Here is a 20,442-nt window from a genome sequence, read left to right as displayed (position 1 = left end):
TTCACTTCTACTAAATATGAAACTTCCTGGTAGCAGCTCTACAGTTAGTATCTAACTTGTGTGGGAATCGTCCTGAAGGGTAGAGCCCGGACGGAATCTGACAGACTTTTTTGGTGGAAAATCTGAATAAATTCATATATTGGATTTAATGTTCTTTTATAAAGGAATTCAAGTAAGATTTCAGATGTTCTGACAGCATTTGCTTCCAGCAGTGGTCAATGGTGTGCTGACAGCAGGTAAACAAATTGTCATTGTCATGGCCATGAAATGCAACTGTCGAACCAAGGACTTTTGAACCCGGATGTATTGAGAGTACACTAAAAAATGTGGAAAGGTTGTAGAATCTGTACTGTTTGGTAGAATAATTTTATTGTGATAATTTTACTTTATTATTTTATTTGATATGGTCCAGGCCTCAGCGTGGAATGCACTTTCTTGCATAGCGGTGGGTGCCACTGGAGCAGGTGACCAATCATGACTGAATGGTACACAATAGCAATTTTATTTTCTTAAAACATGTCTTAACAGATGTTTCAGGACAATGCTTAAGAGGTCTTTGCCAAGTAAAGAAAGCGGTACAATGCAATCTAAGCTATGTTTTCAAAATTGAGACAGTGCTCCATTATTATTATTATTATTATTATTATTATTATTATTATTATTATTATTATTATTATTATTATTACAAAATAAAATACATTTTCTTTACTTTAAATAATAATCTACCCAAACCCAGGTTGCACAAGGGACATTTTTCATCTAATCCACTGCTGAAACACTCATAAAAGCCTGCGTTTACATGAAAGTCAGCATTTTTTGTTTTACCAATTATTGCATAATTATAAATAACTAATATATTGTATATCACACTTCCCTTAAACCTGTATAGTTTAGAACTATGAACTATGAAAAAAACGAACCCTTAAAAATAAGCCAAGGTAACTCAAAACGCCCTGTCTGCCTGTACTGTGAAGGTTTTCAAAGGTTCACCCATGCAGGGTCTGCAAAAGTAATATCGGCAAGGCACATGAAGAGATTAATAACAATATATAGGTCTGGCTTAGACATGTGTTCCCGGCTTCGAGGATTTTTTTTGTACAAAGTTGTGGCCATATATATATATATATATATATATATATATATATATATATATATATATATATATATATATATATATATCAAGGGAGCCAGTGAGCACGCACTGGCGTGCTTCCCAAAGCCTTTCTAAATAGGAAGCACAGAACAAGATTCTAGCATTTCTAGAGATGCTGGAAAATACGAGTCGATGCTGGATCCAAGTGGAAATGCATAACAGATGCCTGAATCTCCCTCCCTCCCTTCTTCTCTCTGCCGGTCACACGTTACAGTCCTCCTTCTCGTCTGAATTTAGTCCAGCAGGGGACTACCGCTAAAACTGAGCACCAAAAAAAAAAAAAAAACATAATAAGAAGTACTTTGATGAAGGCTGGCTAGGGATGGGGCGACGCTTGTGTTTCCTCCAGACGTTTACAGCTGCCATTGCGATCGCCGGAGCAGCAGCAGAGCACCTCTGTCTGCGGTGACAACAGCTGGATTCCTAGTGGAGGCATCTGCATTCAGGGAAAGCAGGCGGTCTGGAGAGAGGAGATACACAGCGCAACTTCACCGGCGGTGTCTGAACACTAACATGGTTGTCAGAGTGGCATTGATGCTGCAGTCTGCCTACTCAAGGAGGACGGGATCCTCTCATTGTTGCATATAGATACAACACTGAGCCACACATTGGATACATGGTACTGAGCTGTGTCGCTTTATCAAGCGCCCTGCTTTTAGTTGTACGGTTGGAGAAAAAGGGGGCATCGTCATCTAAATCTTGACCTCTGATGCACAACTGTTTCTGGACACCCAAGGATAATAATATCTGCCGTTCATAAGAGGAACTATCTGAAAAGAGAACACCAACTTGGAAGAAAAGGACTCGTTTAAAGGTAGGTGCATCATTTCGTGTTGGGAAATATCTTTAGATATGAATCCAGACAAATGATACGAATGGTACATTGCAATGTTGTATTTCCCAAAGATTTTATCCATACTTATTGATACTGTGCTACAACAAAACTATATAGATAGATAGATAGATAGATAGATAGATAGATAGATAGATAGATAGATAGATAGATAGATAGATAAAACATATTTTTTCAACCCAATATCTGATTATGTAATTAATGACTGGCTATATCATTTTTGCATGTTGAACTATATATCTGACCTCAGTAGTATTTTCCATTTGCCTAATATACACAAACATTAATGAGGGTACTGGTGATATATGTATATGACTAAATAAATGATCTAGCGCCTATTTGCCTGCAAGGATACACATGTTTAATCGTATTCAGTGATCTCATAAGGTCCACCGAGTAAGACCAACACTGATATTTGCCATCACGATCATCAAATCATCTGGAAATATTTAAGTGCTGGCCTCAGGTGTTTTATACTTTTTTTTCCATAACAAACTCGAAGGTATTTCTTTTAAGTTTTTTAAGTGGAAAAGCATGCACCATTCAACGTGTCTTCCCAATTAGGTGATTCTCAAAAGCAAATATTAATGACTATAAAAACCAGTAGAGCAGAGGCAGAAACCATATTTTAACTGGGTAAAGACTGACCGGTAAACGGATTTATGATCACATCCTTCATAAGAATCCCGGACTTCACAAAGGACAGAAACCGTTTCATTTTTGCTATACTCTTATTGTTTTAAACACCGTTGCAAAGTGTAGCAGAATACATCAATGTAATAAACAGATTAATGTTACCAATTAAAATAATAATAATAATAATAATAATAATAATAATAATAATAATAATAATAATAATACTCTGTATTCTTCACAGGACTGAGCCACAAGTGCAGCGAATAGATTGCAAAAGGTGAAACGCCGTTAACAGACGTTTCATCAACACAATTGTCTTTGTCAAGTAGAAAACAAACAAACGAAATCATTAGAAACAAACTAAAACACGATAACAAAACAAAGCGCCAGGCATGTCCCTGTGCAGCTGTTAACAGTGTGAAGTGTGTGCTGCCACTCGCCCCCAGCCCCTCTCATCCCCGGGCTGCTTTCGGACACACAGACGCGCTCACTTCCAGATGTGCCCAGCTGCTGTTGCGCATATTCACAGACTCACACTACTGATCACAGCTCAAAATGACTTGTGCATCTTTACAGACCGGAATGGAGCTCGGACAGAATAGCCATAGGGTGGTCGTATATGGATGATCTGATACGAGGGTGTGAGACGCATGAGTGAGGAATAAAGCAGCGCCATCCAGGTTTAGGGGTTAAACCTACAGGTGGGTGCAGAGAGATACATCGATTCCGAAATGCTATGTGACAAGCGTTGATTTAGTATTAGGTTTTGATGTTAAGTGGTAAAACCTGGAGAACAATCAATAGCAGTCCAGAGTTTATTCAGAGTTTAGGCACCATGGCTCAGGCCCTAGTGTCACACAGTCCTTGATCTTTCCCACAATATATTTTCGGCTTCTAACAAATAGGGTTGCTTTGGATGTTGCTATTGTGTTGGCTAAACTAGGAGAATGAAGTGATTATCTACTGCTTAACCTGATAGGAGCTCCCCACACAAAGAAACTATCCACGTATCACAGTTGTTGTTATTATTATTATTATTATTATTATTATTATTATTATTATTATTATTATTATTATTATTATTATTATTATTATTTCTTGGCAGACGCCCTTATCCAGGGCGACTTACAACAGTTAGCACAGGGAGAGGAAATTACACCAAATTAAACACTTTGGGGGAGCATGCTACATAACATAAACATACAATATTGGCATTGACATATTCCTGTGCCCCAGAAAACAGACTATTTCAACCCTGTGGAGAAATGTTACAATAAGCAGACCTCTGCACACAATAGCCCTGGGTTAAGGAAGGGTGTGGAGCCCTAGTCTGAAGCGAGGACAGGACACACCTAACAGGTTGCTGTATTCAGGGTATTTTGCATGTCTGAGCAGAGACAACTGAAGGAATTGACCTTGTTTAAATACTGGCAGTCTTTCAGTTGGATTTGCAAAAAAAAAAGGAAAAAAGTCTCCTCCCCAGTCACTTTCTTCTTCTTCTTCTTCTTTTTCTTTTTATAAAAATAATAACAAGACACACAAGCTCCATGCACTGGTATTGAGGTTGGAACCAGTTTTCACTGATCCCTGCCAACAACATCTGGAGTCACTTGCCAGGAATTCAACCTTTGCTGTTTATTTCCCTTAGAAGGAAAACTGTAAAAGACGGAGCTGCCATGGTCTAACAGGCACTGGGCTCTCAGAACAATCGAGGCAGAATCATATTCGCATCTTGGGAGGGGGGTTAAAAAAATATCATAGGCCCTAGCTATGGAAAAGTTGCTCTCATTGCATCTGGTCCAAGTCTTAACTGCCTTGTATGCCCATTTTGCAAGCTCTCTTTATAAACTCCTGTCTAGCCTGCTTCTAAAATTGATCTATACAACCCCATAGAGATTATTTAGGCATCTATGCCCAGTAGAGTGCTATGTCACAAGCAGATCCTGTCATCGAAGGCTGGCTGCTGCCCTCACATCAACGAAGGCTCCTCCGTGGCCGCGTCTCCCAGGACCCGACCTGGTTCATTCTGCCTATGTCACCTTTGTCACTCCAGTGCTACAGGAGATAAAGAAGTGGAGCACTGCAGAATTTCCTGTTTAGACCGAGACTTGAGTAATGGTGTCTGATTGTGTGGAGTCCTGAGCAAACATCTATGTTGCTTAGGTTTGTATCCTATTGTCACTTGTTGAATCCTTTGTTTTAAAGGAGAGAAGGATTTTTCTCCACTAAGCCAAACAAATGATTTTCATTTCAGTGCAGATGCATGTCTAATTTTGAAATGCAGATAGAGGAGTTAAGAAATGAATCTGTGTTACAGCACTCTTGGTGGCTTTCCTGCTCATTGTGGTACGGGTCTCTGCAATTTCTGTCGTTTCATAATTGTGATATTGTTCCTGTATATAAGGAGGCTAGTGTTGATAAGTGTAATCCAAAAAAACATATGAAAGTTTTGCATCAAAAAGCATTTTGATGATAGTAAAGAGCATCAAAATATTCCCAAACAGACAATGATGATTCAGTAAATAAAGGCAGTATTTACACCAGTGGTTTCTGGGTGTGACAAAGCAGTGAATGAAAGACCACCAAGCCATACTGATGTTTATATGAATTGATAGAAGTGTTCTTGCTCACATGCAGGTCACTTGTGTATCATCAAAAATTAGACCTCTTCACTTTTTTTTATTTATGAATTGCTTATGCTTTCAGAAACACTCTCATATGTAGCCTTTCAAAAACAGTGAAAGCAGCAGTAAATATATAGGTCAGAGACACTACATCACATATTCATTCACTTCCAAACACTCTTAGGCTCTCAGATTAATATCTGTATTTCTTGTGTTGGTTATGTTATTAATATATGCCCAGTGATGATATTGCTTAAACAATTAAAATACAATTCTGAAACATTTTAACATATAAAACAAATTAAAATGTAATCATTCAGTGACTGGTTTTGTATGTAAATGATTTTCAAAATGATGCAAAGCAGTGTAATGGCAAAAAGTCAGCTTAAAATGTACAATCCTGTGGTAAAATGAGAGAAGTGCCAAAGGTCCATTCCTAAGGTTCAGCAAATGTACTACACAGTGGCTTTCTGAAAGCAAGGGCACTGGATTTACAAATGTAATGGACATTACTCATCTTGGATACTTCCTTGCATAATTCCTCTGTGGGTGAGATTTTTCCTGGCAAAAAATGTTACCTCTGACTGTTAGCTGGGTATTAACTTGTGTGTTCATGTTCTTGGTCATTCCGGGTTGCTGTGCTTGTTCTTTATACAGAGAAACTCAGTGTCCGCTAGAATCCTTTCATCACCTTTCAACAGCGCAACAAAATGCACTAAGTGTTCAATGATTTTCATTTGACCTGAGGGTGTAACCCATGTGTCTCTTTAAGCTGAGACATGTGCCAAGCTCTTGGCCTCTCACCGTTCAATAATGCTGGCAAGTCTTGGACAGCTTCTGTCTATTTACACAAGGCTCTCAAACTTGAAAACAGGTTACAACCCAGCACTGCATTTTTTTATGTACAGTTTTCAAATTAGCACTGGACTGGAATGCCTTTTTTGTAACCAAATTAGTCTTGCTTCAGAAAGCAAAACAAGTAAAGGCATGAAAGAAACAAAGCAAACTTATTAGAAAGCAAAACCTCATTAGCTGTTTTATTAGCGGTAGTCAAGAAAAAAACGAAACCTGAATGCTCTGTAAAACACAGATAATAGATGCTTGAAGGCAAAAATTAAGCTGTTTTGTTTTTCCTCTGGCTTACTAAGGAGCTCATTTGAATAACTGCTTGTTATTGCGGATGTGAATAGCCCATTCCTGCTTGGCTATGAACACTTGGATTAAATAAATTACAAGCAGGGGACTAATTGTTTTGAGTTTTATTGCCTCCTCTTGACTCTTGGCAGAAGCTTTATTAAATAGGCTCTATGGGAAAACTCTTCCAGCCACAGCTTTCCCTCCTCTAGATATGGTGTTCACTTTTTGTGCTGTTTTTGTTAACCAGGTGCAAGTGGTGCTTAAGAATCCCTTCCTTTGAACATGCTGCCTAGTTACTCTCCAACGTAAGAGCTCAGGGCCCTCTTAAACTGGAAACACATGTCCCTGCACCAGAGTAACTGCTTGAGGAAACACAAGCTTCATTAGGCAACCATGGATAAATTCCCAGACCCAATGCACAATACATAAATAAACACACTTGCCAACCTAGTAGTATTTGTGGTGTAATCCATATGTATGAGGTGACGCAAGAGGGTAGAGTCAGAGTTCACGGCACGAGAGTGGTAGCTAGCCTAGCCTCATGGTGTCTGTGTAATATAGTTGTGCAAATAAACCAGTCAAATAATACTCCAGTTGCAAAAAACAAACATAAACCCAAACCTGTCCTATAATCTGAAACATTCAGCTCTGACCTATACTCAATTTCTGTTTATAGGACTCAAAGAATTGCACTTATTTGCTATTAATCACCTTGAAGATGTTTATATCAACACATATCTACCCTAATATAATTTAGTAGTTTTAACAGAACAGTTAATGAACAGTTGTGGTCTCATACCATATATCTCGGTGACAGGGTTTTGGTGATCGTGCAAACAGGATTTCCTAAGGAAAGCATGGTAGTTACAGGTCCCCTTGCACTTAAGCAAAGGAAACATTAAAGTATCTGAAAGCAGTCGCATGGCTGAAAATTGATGTTCTTTTCCAGCCTTTTGAACATTGATGCATTGAAGGGTCTTACAGTTACAGCTGTAAAGGAAGTTGGTTCAATAGCAGGGGGATTGCTTTGCCAATTTCAGTTCTGTACATTCAAGGAATTTGAGGAGGAATCTGCCAGTGCATGACAAGATGATGCATGCTCTTGCCGTAACTCTTGTCAGCCATGTTGGGGTTGCTGCTGACAACCTCACGCCCATTTTTTTTATTATTATAATTTTTTTAATAAATGGCTTTATTTAATGAGTACCTGAGAACGCCACGAAAGGTGAAAGGCAGTGATTAAATATGCAATGTTGCTCCAGCAGTGTGACTTATGGCTCTGTCATACCTTGCTGTGCCTGATCTCCTCGGTGCTGGTAAGGTCTTTACAGTTCCCCCCTTTTTGGACCACCTTGAAATAAAAAGGCTGAATTACTCCCCAGTTGTGCTGCTGTCTCCGCATGTGAATTCCAGTCCAAAACCAACAAGGTGGTTCAAATGATTGGGCGTTTCTGTTATTTCTGAAGCCTATAGAGTTGTTTTGGTGTGACACATGACCTACAGGTGATATTGTCCCACGTGGGCAGACATGAGCACTTTGAAGTGGCCTACTTTGTTTATGTTTGTTTGTACATTGCACACCGACCTGATTTGGGGAGTGAACGAAAGGTGTCTATTATATTATCACCATTCCAGTTTTAAACATGTTAAAGCTTGCAAATTCATCTTCCATAACTCCCAGCCCAATCACACGCTTTAGTCTCAAGGTTGATGGAGCTTGTGTGGGTATAAGGGAGCATTTGCCTCCCTGTAGTCTGGGCAGGTTCATTAAAACAAAAGAGTGCACACACACACAACTCAGAAACATTGTACATTGTACTGCAGGGAAATGAAAGATAATGTGAGCATTCTGTGCTGTTACCAGGGGGATATGACTGCGCTCCCTGTGCTCTGTGGTTTATATATCCAGTGTACAAAGTAGAGTGCTGGGCACATTAGGAGTTCTGGAATGGTACAAGAATGTGGAATATGGCTGGGCTTCCATCATAGAAATAAGCGGAAAATACATGGAAAATGTTACACTTTACTTTACACTATGGTTATGCATTCTGTCAGAAGAAAAAAATAATAATAATAAAAAAAAAAAAATATATATATATATATATATATATATATATATATATATATATATATATATATATATATATATATTTATTTCCCCCCCAAGTTAACTTCCAAATAAATACATTAATAGTATGCAAAGTTATGCAAAGTTTTTTTTTTCCTATCCTACTTCTGAATGTTTGTTCATGGCATTATCAGTTTGTTCCTTACTGTAAAAATCACGATCTTCATATCAGTATAAATCAAAGGATAGCAGCTTGAAGTTCTAAATGAGATGTTTCTGTCGGTGAGTTACAGTGACAACACAGAACAACTTCAAATCCACTTTGGCAGTGCAGTCAGCGTTCACACTCAAACCCTCAAGGATTTCTTTTGTGTAAAGGTTAAGTGCTGTCAGTGCCCAGCCCTTGATCAAATTCTTGTCTAACGGAAGGTGAGACACCCTTGGAAATGCTGCATATGTCATTAATATTGTATCTAATTATATGAACAAGGTGCGTGAAGATTTGCTCCTAGTGGGTGTGGGTGCTTCTTATATCTAATTGTTTGTGTCCTTTTTTTCTTTCTAAGACCTCCATCAAGACTGACTTTCACAGACATTTGTATCTTTCCTGGTAAGGAAGAGGCTTCTATTCTCAGCCCTTGATGTTTGAATTTCAGTTCTGTTCTCTTACATTTGCCTCTGCTATATCTGAAATACAGGTTTGGTTTGTCTTTGTCACTCCCTTTGAATCTGTTTTGACCTTGGTTACCTAATCTCTCTATAGCTTTGTCTTGTTTATTACAATCAAAATACATATTTGTTGTTTGTTTTGTTGTTAAGGTGGCTGTTTCAGTTTTGTGGTGAGTCTTGAAGCTTTTCCCTGGACTTTCAAGAGTAGCAAGTGTCTGCTTCTGCTGACAAGCAGACACAGTTGCACAATGGCAGGTGAATGAACATAATTGTTAAAACCAATCTCTGGAGATGTACTTGTTTCTGAAAATAGGATGATGGGTTAGTTTTTTACAATATAACATGATGAACCAAATCCCCTACATCCCGCTCTGTGAAACCTGCTCCTTCTTTTGAATATTTTTGCCTATTCTCTGATGAACAATACTATTTATTTTTTAGCTGATGCACGTACCCAGGGTGATTTACACTGTAGCTGTCAGAAGATATCATAATTTCAAGAAACATAATAATATGAGCCAGAAAATACATTATACAGGTTCCAACCTAATGAGAGTAAGATCAAATGAGAGGAAATTGAAAATACATTGTGTTTTGGAATTTGGAGGCAGTTTAGGGATAGATCAAGTCAGGGCAGAAGATATGGCAATAGTTGCAGCAATGGTATGTGCTGAAAGCAGGTGCAACTACAGCTTTGAAGATGCAGTGGACAATTAAAGCAATTTAAAGGGCTAGAATGAATACAGATATACTAGTGAGCAATATCAGGGAGCTTCATGGTGTGAAGCAGATAAGTGTGTTCAAATTGTATTAAAGATTGAGTGAAAGTACATTAAAGGTTGACTTTAACAAGGTTGACAGACCTGTGGTCTGTCAGAATCCTCCTGGTGAACAGTGTGGTGAGGAGCGGCCTGCATTGACACACACTTCAGTGCAGCTATTAACTCTGGAATAAACCTGCCCAACAAGGCCACTTCCCTGGAGCTCATGTAGCAGGGCCAGGCATGACCAAGTCAGGGAAACTTTCAAGGGAGCATCTGCAGCTACAGTACAGTGGGATCAAAGCCAAGGAAAACTTAAACACAATGTGGTTAGTGTAAGAAAACAGCAATACTCATCAATTTGAAATGAAACACACGCACACAAACACACACACGCACATGTTTTTACATGAGCTGTTCTTATGTATTTGTAAGTGTTATGTTTATCTCTATCCTTATTCATCATGCCAGTAGTGTGAATAGGGAGCTGTTGTCCTGCAGTCTGACACTGTACCTGTGAATGCTGGTTAAACAAGTCAGCTGAATCTGACTTGCAATTAATGTTTTTCATTTGTGCTTTTGAGTAACCTGTTATTTCCAATCTCAGATTAAAATGCCTAAATCTAGAAAAATAAATTCAATAGGATTTAGTTGGGGATATGAGAGATCTACCCAATAACTGATGATGGGTGATGAGAAGGAGGAAGGAATTGTACACTCTGTTGGACATTTTGCAATATATTTTGGTGGCGTTGTTATTGTCAAAAGCACAGGATTGTGTCAAGCAAATATCTTAGCTTTTATTTGTTACAGTCCATTCAATTATGTTTTAGGCCACTCAGTTTACTTGCTGTAGGTATTATAACTCTTCCCATTATTTTTAAGAGTGTGCATACCTGAATCTTTTCTAATATGCTTGTGGTATTAAATTAAGATGTTTTTCTGTGTTTTCCAGTAGGTCGACAGGGTTGTATGCATAGTTATCTGTGGAGCCTAGATTTAAAGGTAGACCATTGTCTGCAGTTGGATACATTCCTTAAGTTCCCTAAAAGGATTGAGTTGCACAGAGAGACACTGGCTTTTTAAATGATTTGAAGGGAACAAATTATGTCGCCGCTGTTGGAAGGACCACCCTAGAGAACGAGATGGAAGCCACTTCCTTTTGTCAAATGAAGTGAAAGTGTTCTGACTGCATCAGTGGGATAGCATAGACATTTTCTTAAAGAAGCCTTTGATTGAGAATTCTCTCTCTGTCTCCCCGTCATGCTTGGCAGCTGCTGCTTAATATTCTGCCGACTGCAGAGATACTGTGTGTGTGTGTGTGTGAGTGAGAGAGAGTAAGTGTGTGTGTGGGAGCCTCTGTGTGTGCAGTCTGTGTCCTAGGGGGCAAAGTCAATCACATGAACTGAAATCGGAGCCAGTCTCGCATCTTAGCCCCTGCGAGTGTTTTGACTGAAACAGAGCATTCAGGTCCAAGTTGGGTTCTCAGGCAGCAAGTTCCCGTCTCGCTCCCCTGCCCCTGCCTCGTGCCTTCAGACTGCAATTAACTTCTCATCATCAAAGAGAATAATGAGCAGGGAGACAGGCAGTGAGAGAGTGAGATAAGAGGATGGAGCTGGGGTTGCTGCCGGAGTTGGGACTGTTTGAACAGAGGCAGCGAAACAACACTCTCTGGGCGAGCGTGTGTTTTTAGTGTTGCATTCCACAGAGAGAAAGAGAGAGAGGCTGAGAAAGAGAGAGAGAGAGAGAGAGAGAGAGAGAGTGTGAGTGAGAGAGAGAGAGAGAGAGAGAGAGAGAGAGAGAGAGAGAGAGAAGCCCTGAGGGAGGATTTCTCTTTTATATTTCTCTCTTTCTAAAGAATAAGAACTCTTCCTTTATCTGTTGGAAAGCAAATAGAATTGCCCTTTTTTTACTGTAAGCTGTCTGACGTGCATGGATTACTAGCGGTGGAAGGATGGCAACATCTTAAGAGCCAGGAAAGATAAAAGCCAAGGAGAGAAGCGTACACTCTGAAGGAGAGCTCTCCTCTGGGAGCACACGGGATGATGGCACCGTGTCTTTGAGTGAATCGTGCATAAGAGCTGCCCAAGGTAAGTGACATGTTTTAGAGAGGGAAAGCTAGCTCATTATTCTTTTCTCATTTTTAATGTAATAAACAGCAAGTTCATTAACACCTTGGTAGTTCTTTTTCCACTCAGAGGATTGGCTTGATCCCATTTTATTTATACTTCATCAAACGTCTCATTTGGCCTTTGAGTCAGAGGAAAGTTGAAGTCAGAGACATCAGTGCAGAGCATTATGCTTTTTCTTTTCTTCATGGATTCTGCATAACATTCCAGGACATGTCCCCTCCCTGTTTAACAGCAAAGACACCTTGTAATGCAGATGCTCTCTTCCAAGTCTGGGATTTAATCCTGCACTGAGCACACACTACAGATCTCGAGTCCCTACGTGTTCGGGGGAAAAATGAATGCAGAAGTTTTCGTGTAATAAATCAGCAAGGAAATAATTCCACAGTAAGTGATTCTGAGCATCTCGATAAGCCCTGATCCTCTGCACTAGGAGATGTGACTGGTTGGGAACAATTGGCGCCGGTTGCGAACATTGTCAGCCAGATTAGCAGGGACTTGATAAGCAGGGCTTCACTTTGTCAAAGAGCTTCAAGCTTTAATAGTCTAAGAAATAATTCATTAATTTGCCACAGCTGGTGTGTGAGTGCTTAGACGTTGATGTAGGGCTTCTGCCAGGGATAGCTGTGTGTCCCAGGGAGGAGCGGTGGTGTGGCATACAGGACTGAGGCCAGGGTGGGAGGGCTGGGAAAGCATCAGAACAAGGGAACACAGTGAAGCAGCTCTTCTTAATTGAATACAGAGGGAGGTTGTATTGACTACAGGGAGATCTGTAACTCCTCTACAATTACACAGACTATAACAACAACAAAAACAGTTACAGTGTGTTAAATTGACTGAAACACCAAGAAGTTTAATTGCCATTTGTATTGGTGTATCAATTTATTTAAGTGTTTTTTTTTTTGTATAATGGAAAAAATGATGTCCATTATATTAACCAGAGGGGTACTCTTTCATTTTATTGAACATTTGAAAGTATTTGTTCTTAGATTTGTTGGACACAGCCCAAGTCCAGCATCTCTTCTTCAATGCTCATACTTTACACACACACCGTGATTGGCAGGATGCTGTTGATGGATGGAGTTGTCATAGGTGTCCAGTACATCGGCTTCCTTCTTTTTCATCTGGTGTGTGCTTGGAAAAGCAGTATATATATAATCGACAAGGCAGACCATTGCCCAAACAAAAATGCAAACAAACAAAGTAAATAAATCACAGCTGTTCTGGTCTCATTCAGCTCTGCAGCAGACAGTTGTGTGGGTTATTAAGGCAACATTTGCTTTGCTGAAAAATCTGGTGTGTCAGTCCCAGCCTCAAATGATCAACTTCATACACCCAAAAGTCCAACTGCAGTGGGAATTAAGTAAACTAATGTATTACACCTGCCCTTTACAGTACCGAAGTACCAAAACCTTACTTGTTTATTTCATTTTCAGCAGGACTCAAGTCATTGAACAAGATAGGGAAACAAATATTTTTTCCATGACTGAACATGAGGAGACATCACTGTCATCTCATCATAGACATCTTTCTTGCCTGAGGGCCTGGACTGTGCTATCATTAATATTCTCCTATTATCAGAGAATCATTTGACTTTTAAAACCCTGATGGTGGTGTACCAGTGTGTCATCACAACACTCTCCTTGCTTTACATGCCAGGCAGTGCTCTGCAATGGGTTTTATTAATATATATAAAAGGAGGCCTTGAAATGTCCTCCTGAGGTGAAAGTGAATTGCATTACTACTGAGCTGTTGAATGCTGTGAATATGCATATGCTGCCCTTGCCTCATTTGCAAATGAAATTCAGAATGGAAAGCAATGGAAAATGGTCAATGCTGAGAAACAAGTGAGTACAAACTGGTTAATGGATAAGGGAGGATCGTCTTCAAAAGATATTTGTCTTTATGTATTTTTTATTTTATATCTCTTCTAAGTTGTGATTTGCTTGTCTATCCCTCCTCACGCAGCCTGGAACGTGTGAGAGATGACCCTGGTCCTGTCGATGAATCCGTTTTGCGATCACGCCGCCTCTGAGGGAGGTCCCGCAGTCCCACAGTACCAGCCCATCTGGGAGTCAGAGCGCCTCAGCAAGAGCTGCATCTCCTGCCCTTCTCCACTAGAGGTCGCCGTGGAGCAGCTGGCAGAAGGTAGTGTGATGCGGCTGTGGAGGCCGCCATTGGACGATGCCTCCAGGTGCTCACGTGTTCAAGATGATAAGTCGATGTTACCGTTTATTACAGTTTCATCCATTTATGTGATCATTCACTCTACTTTTATACAAACGTTCCTCATGTGCACAAAAAACAGTAGAAGTTTTAAGAGTAAATCTAAATTTACGTAGAAAATCAGCAATGATCTTAGACAGGACGTTTTGAACATTGTGTAATCCTGTCATTCCTCATTGATCCCAACAGAGCCCCATTACAGAAGAGCTCCAGATCATGGCGCTGCTTCAAGGATTGCCTATTTTAAAAGGAAGTATGTGGAAGATGAGGATTTCCATCTCACCTTCAGGAGTTGCTGCCAGACAGTGAGTGTCCTCAAAGATCCCACTCAAACATGCTTTTTGATTTTTGATGATGTATCCAGGATCAAAGTGTACACAAGTCTGTTAGAGTGACATTATCAGGGTATTCAAAACGCCAGCGTTGGGAAACCAGTCTTTTGGCATAGCTGTTTTGTCGATCATTTGGGGCTGTGTGCATCAGGTGCTCAGAGATGGCATTTTGAATCTAGGTCCACTACACAAATATATTGCAGGGATCCTTTACTACCTCGTACTACCACTTGCTCAAAATTCATTAGGATTCTACTTTTGTCCTTCAGGATGTTATTTTTTCAGGAAACATGCATGCAATTATTTGTATTATTATTTCAGGCTTAAAGGTTTAAGGAATTAAAGAACCTGCTGGGGAGATTTCCCCAAGTCAGCCCCAGCCTCTACTCCAGTCCAGGTCCAAGGGAAAACCTAGAGGCACTTCCTTACAGAAATAAAGATGGGTGGAACGAATCAAGTGCCAGACCTTGCTGTGCAGTGTGATTCCCTTGATGCTTTTGAGAAACAGCTTGATGCAATTTGAACAGTAAATGTCTTCCATCTGGATGAGCACAATTGTTCATCCCCTATTGTATGCATTTATTTTATTTTGTTCAACAAAGCAAATGGTGGCACTAGTAGAATCAATATAGCTTCTTCAAAATTTGGCCTCTGAGGATGAGATCTCGATGAAAAATAAAATCATAATTATGTGAACATGTAGATAATAGGCTAGGTTAGTGGTAGGCCTGATAGATTTGTTTGTGTCTCAAAAGTATAGAAACTGATATCAATGAATGAGTTGTACTGTTATTTTCTTCAAGAGAAATATTTGTGGTGGGCTGGATAGGTTGGTAAGGTCAACATTTGGTGAAGGGCTGAGACCCCTAAAGGTTTCTGTGAAATAAATATGAAATTCAGATCTATTCCCATAAATTTGAAGTTTTACTTTGTGCCCTTCGCTTTGGATTCTAACCTCAGCTTTGTTTAAATCTGAGAGAAACCTAACCTAAATAATAAGATGTTTCTATTGTCTGTTGCTCTTTAAAACAGAGCAATACCTCACCTAATGAATGCCTGCAGAAGAAAAACATAGACGAACATTAATAATACAACACATAAACATTGTGGAGGGAGAATCAAAACAGAAGAGTCAGACAAAGGAGGCTGCAGGAACGCTGGTTTAATGGCATCTGTGCTTGAGCCGCATAAAGAAAGATCACATCTTTAGTAATATACCTTCTTGTCAGGGGAAACTAAACCTGCAAGTCTAGGCAGAAGACTAGCAAAATGACTTTTGCTGCAGTGCGAAATGTTCTCCACTTTTTCTAACTCCGGTGTAATTCCTACTACCTTTTTTGATTTGAACATTCAACATTTTACATCAGCTTTCAGAAAATGGGAAGTCAATTTTGTTCAAGAGCAAAACCCTTTGAAATCACCCCGTAGATCTATAAAAAAAGCACACTCCAAAATGTCATACGCACCATAGCTCCAACTCTCTGACAGGAAGAGAGATATAAAAAAGGTGATGGAAAAGGTACTTGCCTCTCAAATACCTCATGTTGTTTTAGGTCAGCACTGAGCCTCATAATAAGGCTACCTGTTTAAAGAAATGTATAGTGTTATTCAGTTTCCATTCAACTCCTTTAAGTGTTCAGCCTCGGGCATTGGCCGTAACTCTGCTGCTTCGTCCTGCAGATGCCGCCGGCGCTGGAGGAGAGAGCCCACGTACTGCGCCTGTCCCTGGACAAGCTTCGCTTCATCGAGGACCCTGAGGCCTTCCTGCGCCGCTCCGTCCTGGTCAATAACCTCTTGCGCCGCCTGCGGGCTGAAATCTTCCTGCAGGGGGACTGGTGCTTCCCCCCACCTCCCGCCCCAGCCCCACCTTGCCCCTGGGAGGCCCAGCCCTCCCGCCCGTGCTGCAGCAGCCCACTCCCCGCCCAGGGACCGTACCGCAAACGCATCCGCCTGATCCGCGGGGAGGGAGAAGAGTGTTTTCAGGGCTGCTGTTGTTTCTATGGGGGTCGCTACCTGCGCCTGCCCTTTCCTATCTGTGAGGAGGCTGCCACTTCTTCTTCATCTTCCTCTTCACCCCTCTCCCCCTCTTCCTCTTCTTCTTCCTCCTCCTCCTCCTCCTCCTCCTCCTCATCTTCCACTTCCTCCTCCTCCTTCTTCTCCGTCTCTCCCTCAGTCCCTCAGTTACTGCACCTCGAGGGTGGCGAGACCAGACTGGATTCATTCTACCCTTGCCTGGACCTGCCAGAACCAGTCAGACCGGCCGTTGAGCTGGAGGCCAAGGAGAGGTTGAAGCAGAGGGATAAAACTGGTTCATGGCAAGGAGAACGTGGGCACAGTAAAATAGCAGGCAAACAGCGAGGGAAGGGAGAGGCACACGGTGAAATCGCAGGTCATTCGAGCTGGAGTGTGGACACAAGTGAAGTTGGACAGGAGCCCATGATGTGCTGTCAAATGAGTAGGAAAATATAGTATTTTGCTTTGGAAAATAAGCTGGAGAGCCTGTGTTTACCGTGCATCAGGTGCAGCAAGGGAAAGTGGAGTGGAGTCACAGTGGAGTCATTTGGAGATTTTGGAAGAAGGAACTTTTCCTGAGGAGTGGCTGTGTGTCTGTTTCTTTACAACTAATGAATATAAGCCCTTACAACAAAGGAGTATGGATTCCATTTATAACAGAGCACAGTAAAATGCTAGTACACAAAATGGGTACAAACAGTCAGAATTTGACAGTTACAATTAAACATGGTGCCTTATTTTTGTAATGTTTTAAAGTTGTTTTCTTTCTTTCCATAATTAAATAGTTTGTGTTTTGGGAGCCAAGTTTAATTATATAATGCACCAGGAGATGTGACGCAGAGCACTTACTAAGGAGTAACTGCACAGGGTCTGACTAGCACTAACAATGGTGAAACAACTGAATTATCGTGAGTTCCCCAAGGGTCTGTGCAAGGACCTGTCCTAATCTCTCTTCACATCCACCGTTTGGGTTCTGTTTTCTTCTTTCATGGACTCTTAGCATTTCTATGCTGATGATGGAACAAAGGTGACCGAATAATGACAACCAAACAAGATTCACTATAAAATGTTATTATGTGGTATTCATCCAGCATTCTCTTTGGTATATTACTCAGTGCATTTGACAAGGCTCAAATTCCAGTACCAATATCAAGGGTAATGGAGGGAGTTACAGCATTGTTGGATGCTTTTAAGGCGGGTATAGTGTGCTTTACATACTCTTTTTACTACACAAATCTCATAATAAGTCCTGGACAGATACCCAGCTTCAGATACCTCCATTCAATGGCCTCAAAGCAGTCACCTTGTTAAACAAGCTGCACACATTTCAATAGATTTTTTCTTCTGAGCCATCCTGTGCTATGTAAAGTTTTTGTACGAATCTAAATGGGCCAAAATTAAATTAAATTACGTTAGTTTAATTGATCTGTTTTTAATGCCTGTACTTTGGAAGGTAAGATAAAAGGATGCACATGTAAAAGTATTTTCTTTTTTATTTCGTTTTATCAGTTTTTTGTAAATCTTCATTATGTAATTGAGTCTTGTATTGTGGACATTCCAGGAGCTTTCTCACACTACAAAAAGTAAAACCAAGCAATACTGCAGTGTCGGGATACTGACTGAGAAAGAGAAGCACAAATATTTGCTTTTATTTGTTTGTTTGTGTGTGTGTTTTTAATTCTGTCTAGGAGTAAAAATGTTTTGACCAACAGTTTTTGTGTGATTCTTGTGAAAGCTGTAAAAATCAATATGAATAAACCAAAAGAATATCCAGAAATGTTTATATAACATGTTCACTATCAGCCATCTTGCTTTCTCCCTCCTATTTCTGAACCTGCAGTTCAACACCTCACCACTGAAAGCAATGTTCCAAAAGTGTCAGCCACCATTTTGCTACTGTGTGGCAGTCATGTGTCTTTTCTGGGAACTCTTTTGTTGACCTCTTAAATATGACCTCTTAAACACGATTCCTGCCTTGAAAGTGAGAGATTATCAAATCCAAAACAAACTCAATATGAAAATGATGAATAATAAGTGTCATATATTTGGTCTGTGTTCTGCTCTTTAAAGAAACCCTAAAGGGATATTGCTGCCTGGGAGCTATCCCTGACATACAGGTGATACAAGTAGGATAAGAAAGTCCTGCAACATGATGAATGGCCACTGCGGCTGGCTTCTGTGTATATGTCTTCAAAGGGAGTATGAGTATTGAGTATTCACCTTTAGAAATGAGCAATGACAGAAATCCTACCTTTAGTCCCAGAAAGTGTTTTGTGTTCGACTGTTGCTAGAGGGACTCACAGGGGCTCTCCTTCAGAAATGTATACCAATTCATCATACAAAAGATCCTTACAAGTCCAAAGTTGGAGTTGGTCAATTTATTCCACAGTATACTAATAATGTTCTGCATGAAGCCTCCCACGCTCACAGTAAGACGAAATTTGAGCTACATCTTAATCATAATAATATCAGAACAAAAATAATCATTCCCCTCCTTCATCATTCTGTGGTTAGCACAATAGTAGTGCAAGATGAAGAAAAAAATGATATATTTCAAGAGCAAGTGGTAAGCAAAAATGAGGTTACAGAAAATATGGTCTTAAGTGCTGTCATCTGTCTGATTTTCTATTAAGGTACTTACTAACAGCAGTTCGGTACGGTCTAGACTGTGGATTCCTGAGCACATCAGTGTTCCTTCCTCATTTATCTTTCTGACACACAAGTAATCAATTTCCTTCTCTTCCCATACCATCTCCATTATCTCTATGGAAACAATATTTACTAGCTGTATCCCACAAGCTTGGATCTCGACACGAAAAAGCACAGCTTACAATGACTGTAAAAATATTCATTTATAAGCCTCTTGCGGCAGTAATATCAGGGTAGAGAATTGCACAGATTAAAATTGCATTAAACTGAGCACTCCAACTCAAATTCTTTACATTCCTTCCCTCCCCTCCTCTCTGGACCTGCCCCTCACACTGTTATTTACCTGATATGGGTAGTGATTGCTGCAGATTGTCTTGGTATCTGTGATTTCTTCCTCTCAAGCTGTCAGCTCTGTTTTTCATCTCTAAATATTTGTCTTTTGAGCAATGGTTGTCCCTGCTCCTTTGTTGCCAATGCTGACACTAATTACCATTGTAATTTGGTCTTGACTGGAAATGCAGCCGTGATATCTCTTTGGTGCACTAGATTGTGAATTCATAGAAGTCCTGTGAATTCATAGTAAGGCACCGAGAAGTATGATTCACCATGCTGAAAACCACGGGAAACATTTCATTGTGTAAGCACAGAAATTTCAACAGAAATGTTTCTAGCTTCACGGCTGTATAGATCTGGATCGCTGTCGTGGATTCTGTATGCGAATGCTGCTCTTATTTGCCCCTTGACATATTTGCTGTTTGTTCCTATGTTCAGAATATTTACTGCATGCTTTTAAATACCTTTGCTAAACTATCTCTGTCTATGTTATCTCAACACTTTTCTTTTATAGTGCTGTAGTGCAAAATCTTTTTTATACACTAAATATTCAGTATGTGAGGGACTGTGGGTTGGATTTAGAGTTTGTCTTTGCCTTACTTCTGTAAAGTAAAAAAAAACAACAACAACAACAACAACAACAACAACAACAACATATGTGCATATTAGGAGAGCATATAATACAATACCACTACTACTACTACTACTACTACTACTACTACTAATAGAACTGTACAAGGCAGAGACTCTGAAAGACTGTAATTTATCTTCATTCTGTCATGTAGTGTAGTGAGTAATAGTGTCAGGTTTTGAGTAGAGGTATAAATATCTCAGAGCTGTGAGGATCCATTGAAAATGA

At 40.0% G+C, this 20,442-nt stretch overlaps 1 protein-coding gene across 3 annotated transcripts; it reads left to right on the top strand.

Moving 5' to 3' along the window:
- The first annotated feature begins 1,279 nt into the window (after positions 1-1,279).
- sertad4 (SERTA domain containing 4) lies at positions 1,280-18,312 on the top strand. Of its 3 annotated transcripts, XM_066703517.1 has the most exons (5): positions 1,280-1,967; positions 3,219-3,343; positions 13,999-14,178; positions 14,446-14,561; positions 16,269-18,312. In XM_066703517.1, exons 3-5 carry the CDS (start codon positions 14,016-14,018, stop codon positions 17,055-17,057), a joined length of 1,068 nt encoding a protein of 355 aa, XP_066559614.1. In that variant the 5' UTR covers positions 1,280-1,967; positions 3,219-3,343; positions 13,999-14,015; the 3' UTR covers positions 17,058-18,312. The 3 variants fall into 3 exon arrangements, with proteins under 3 accessions (XP_066559614.1, XP_066559595.1, XP_066559606.1); XM_066703498.1 differs by lacking the exon at positions 3,219-3,343 and having other exon boundaries at positions 1,281-1,967; XM_066703509.1 differs by lacking the exons at positions 1,280-1,967; positions 3,219-3,343 and adding an exon at positions 9,644-11,991.
- The last annotated feature ends 2,130 nt before the right edge of the window (positions 18,313-20,442 follow it).

The sequence above is a fragment of the Amia ocellicauda genome, chromosome 1 (assembly GCF_036373705.1).
Source record: "Amia ocellicauda isolate fAmiCal2 chromosome 1, fAmiCal2.hap1, whole genome shotgun sequence".
NCBI classification, from domain to species: domain Eukaryota; kingdom Metazoa; phylum Chordata; class Actinopteri; order Amiiformes; family Amiidae; genus Amia; species Amia ocellicauda.
Note: the sequence above shows the minus strand (reverse complement) of the source record. Positions and strands in the feature narration are given on the sequence as shown.

Excerpts from the sequence above, each read along its gene's own strand:
- sertad4 (XM_066703517.1), top strand. The coding sequence starts at position 14,016 with ATGACCCTGGTCCTGTCGATGAATCCGTTTTGCGATCACGCCGCCTCT. Across the intron at positions 14,179-14,445 it reads CGTGGAGCAGCTGGCAGAAG|AGCCCCATTACAGAAGAGCT; the intron begins GTAGTGTGATGC and ends TGATCCCAACAG. Across the intron at positions 14,562-16,268 it reads TCAGGAGTTGCTGCCAGACA|ATGCCGCCGGCGCTGGAGGA; the intron begins GTGAGTGTCCTC and ends TTCGTCCTGCAG.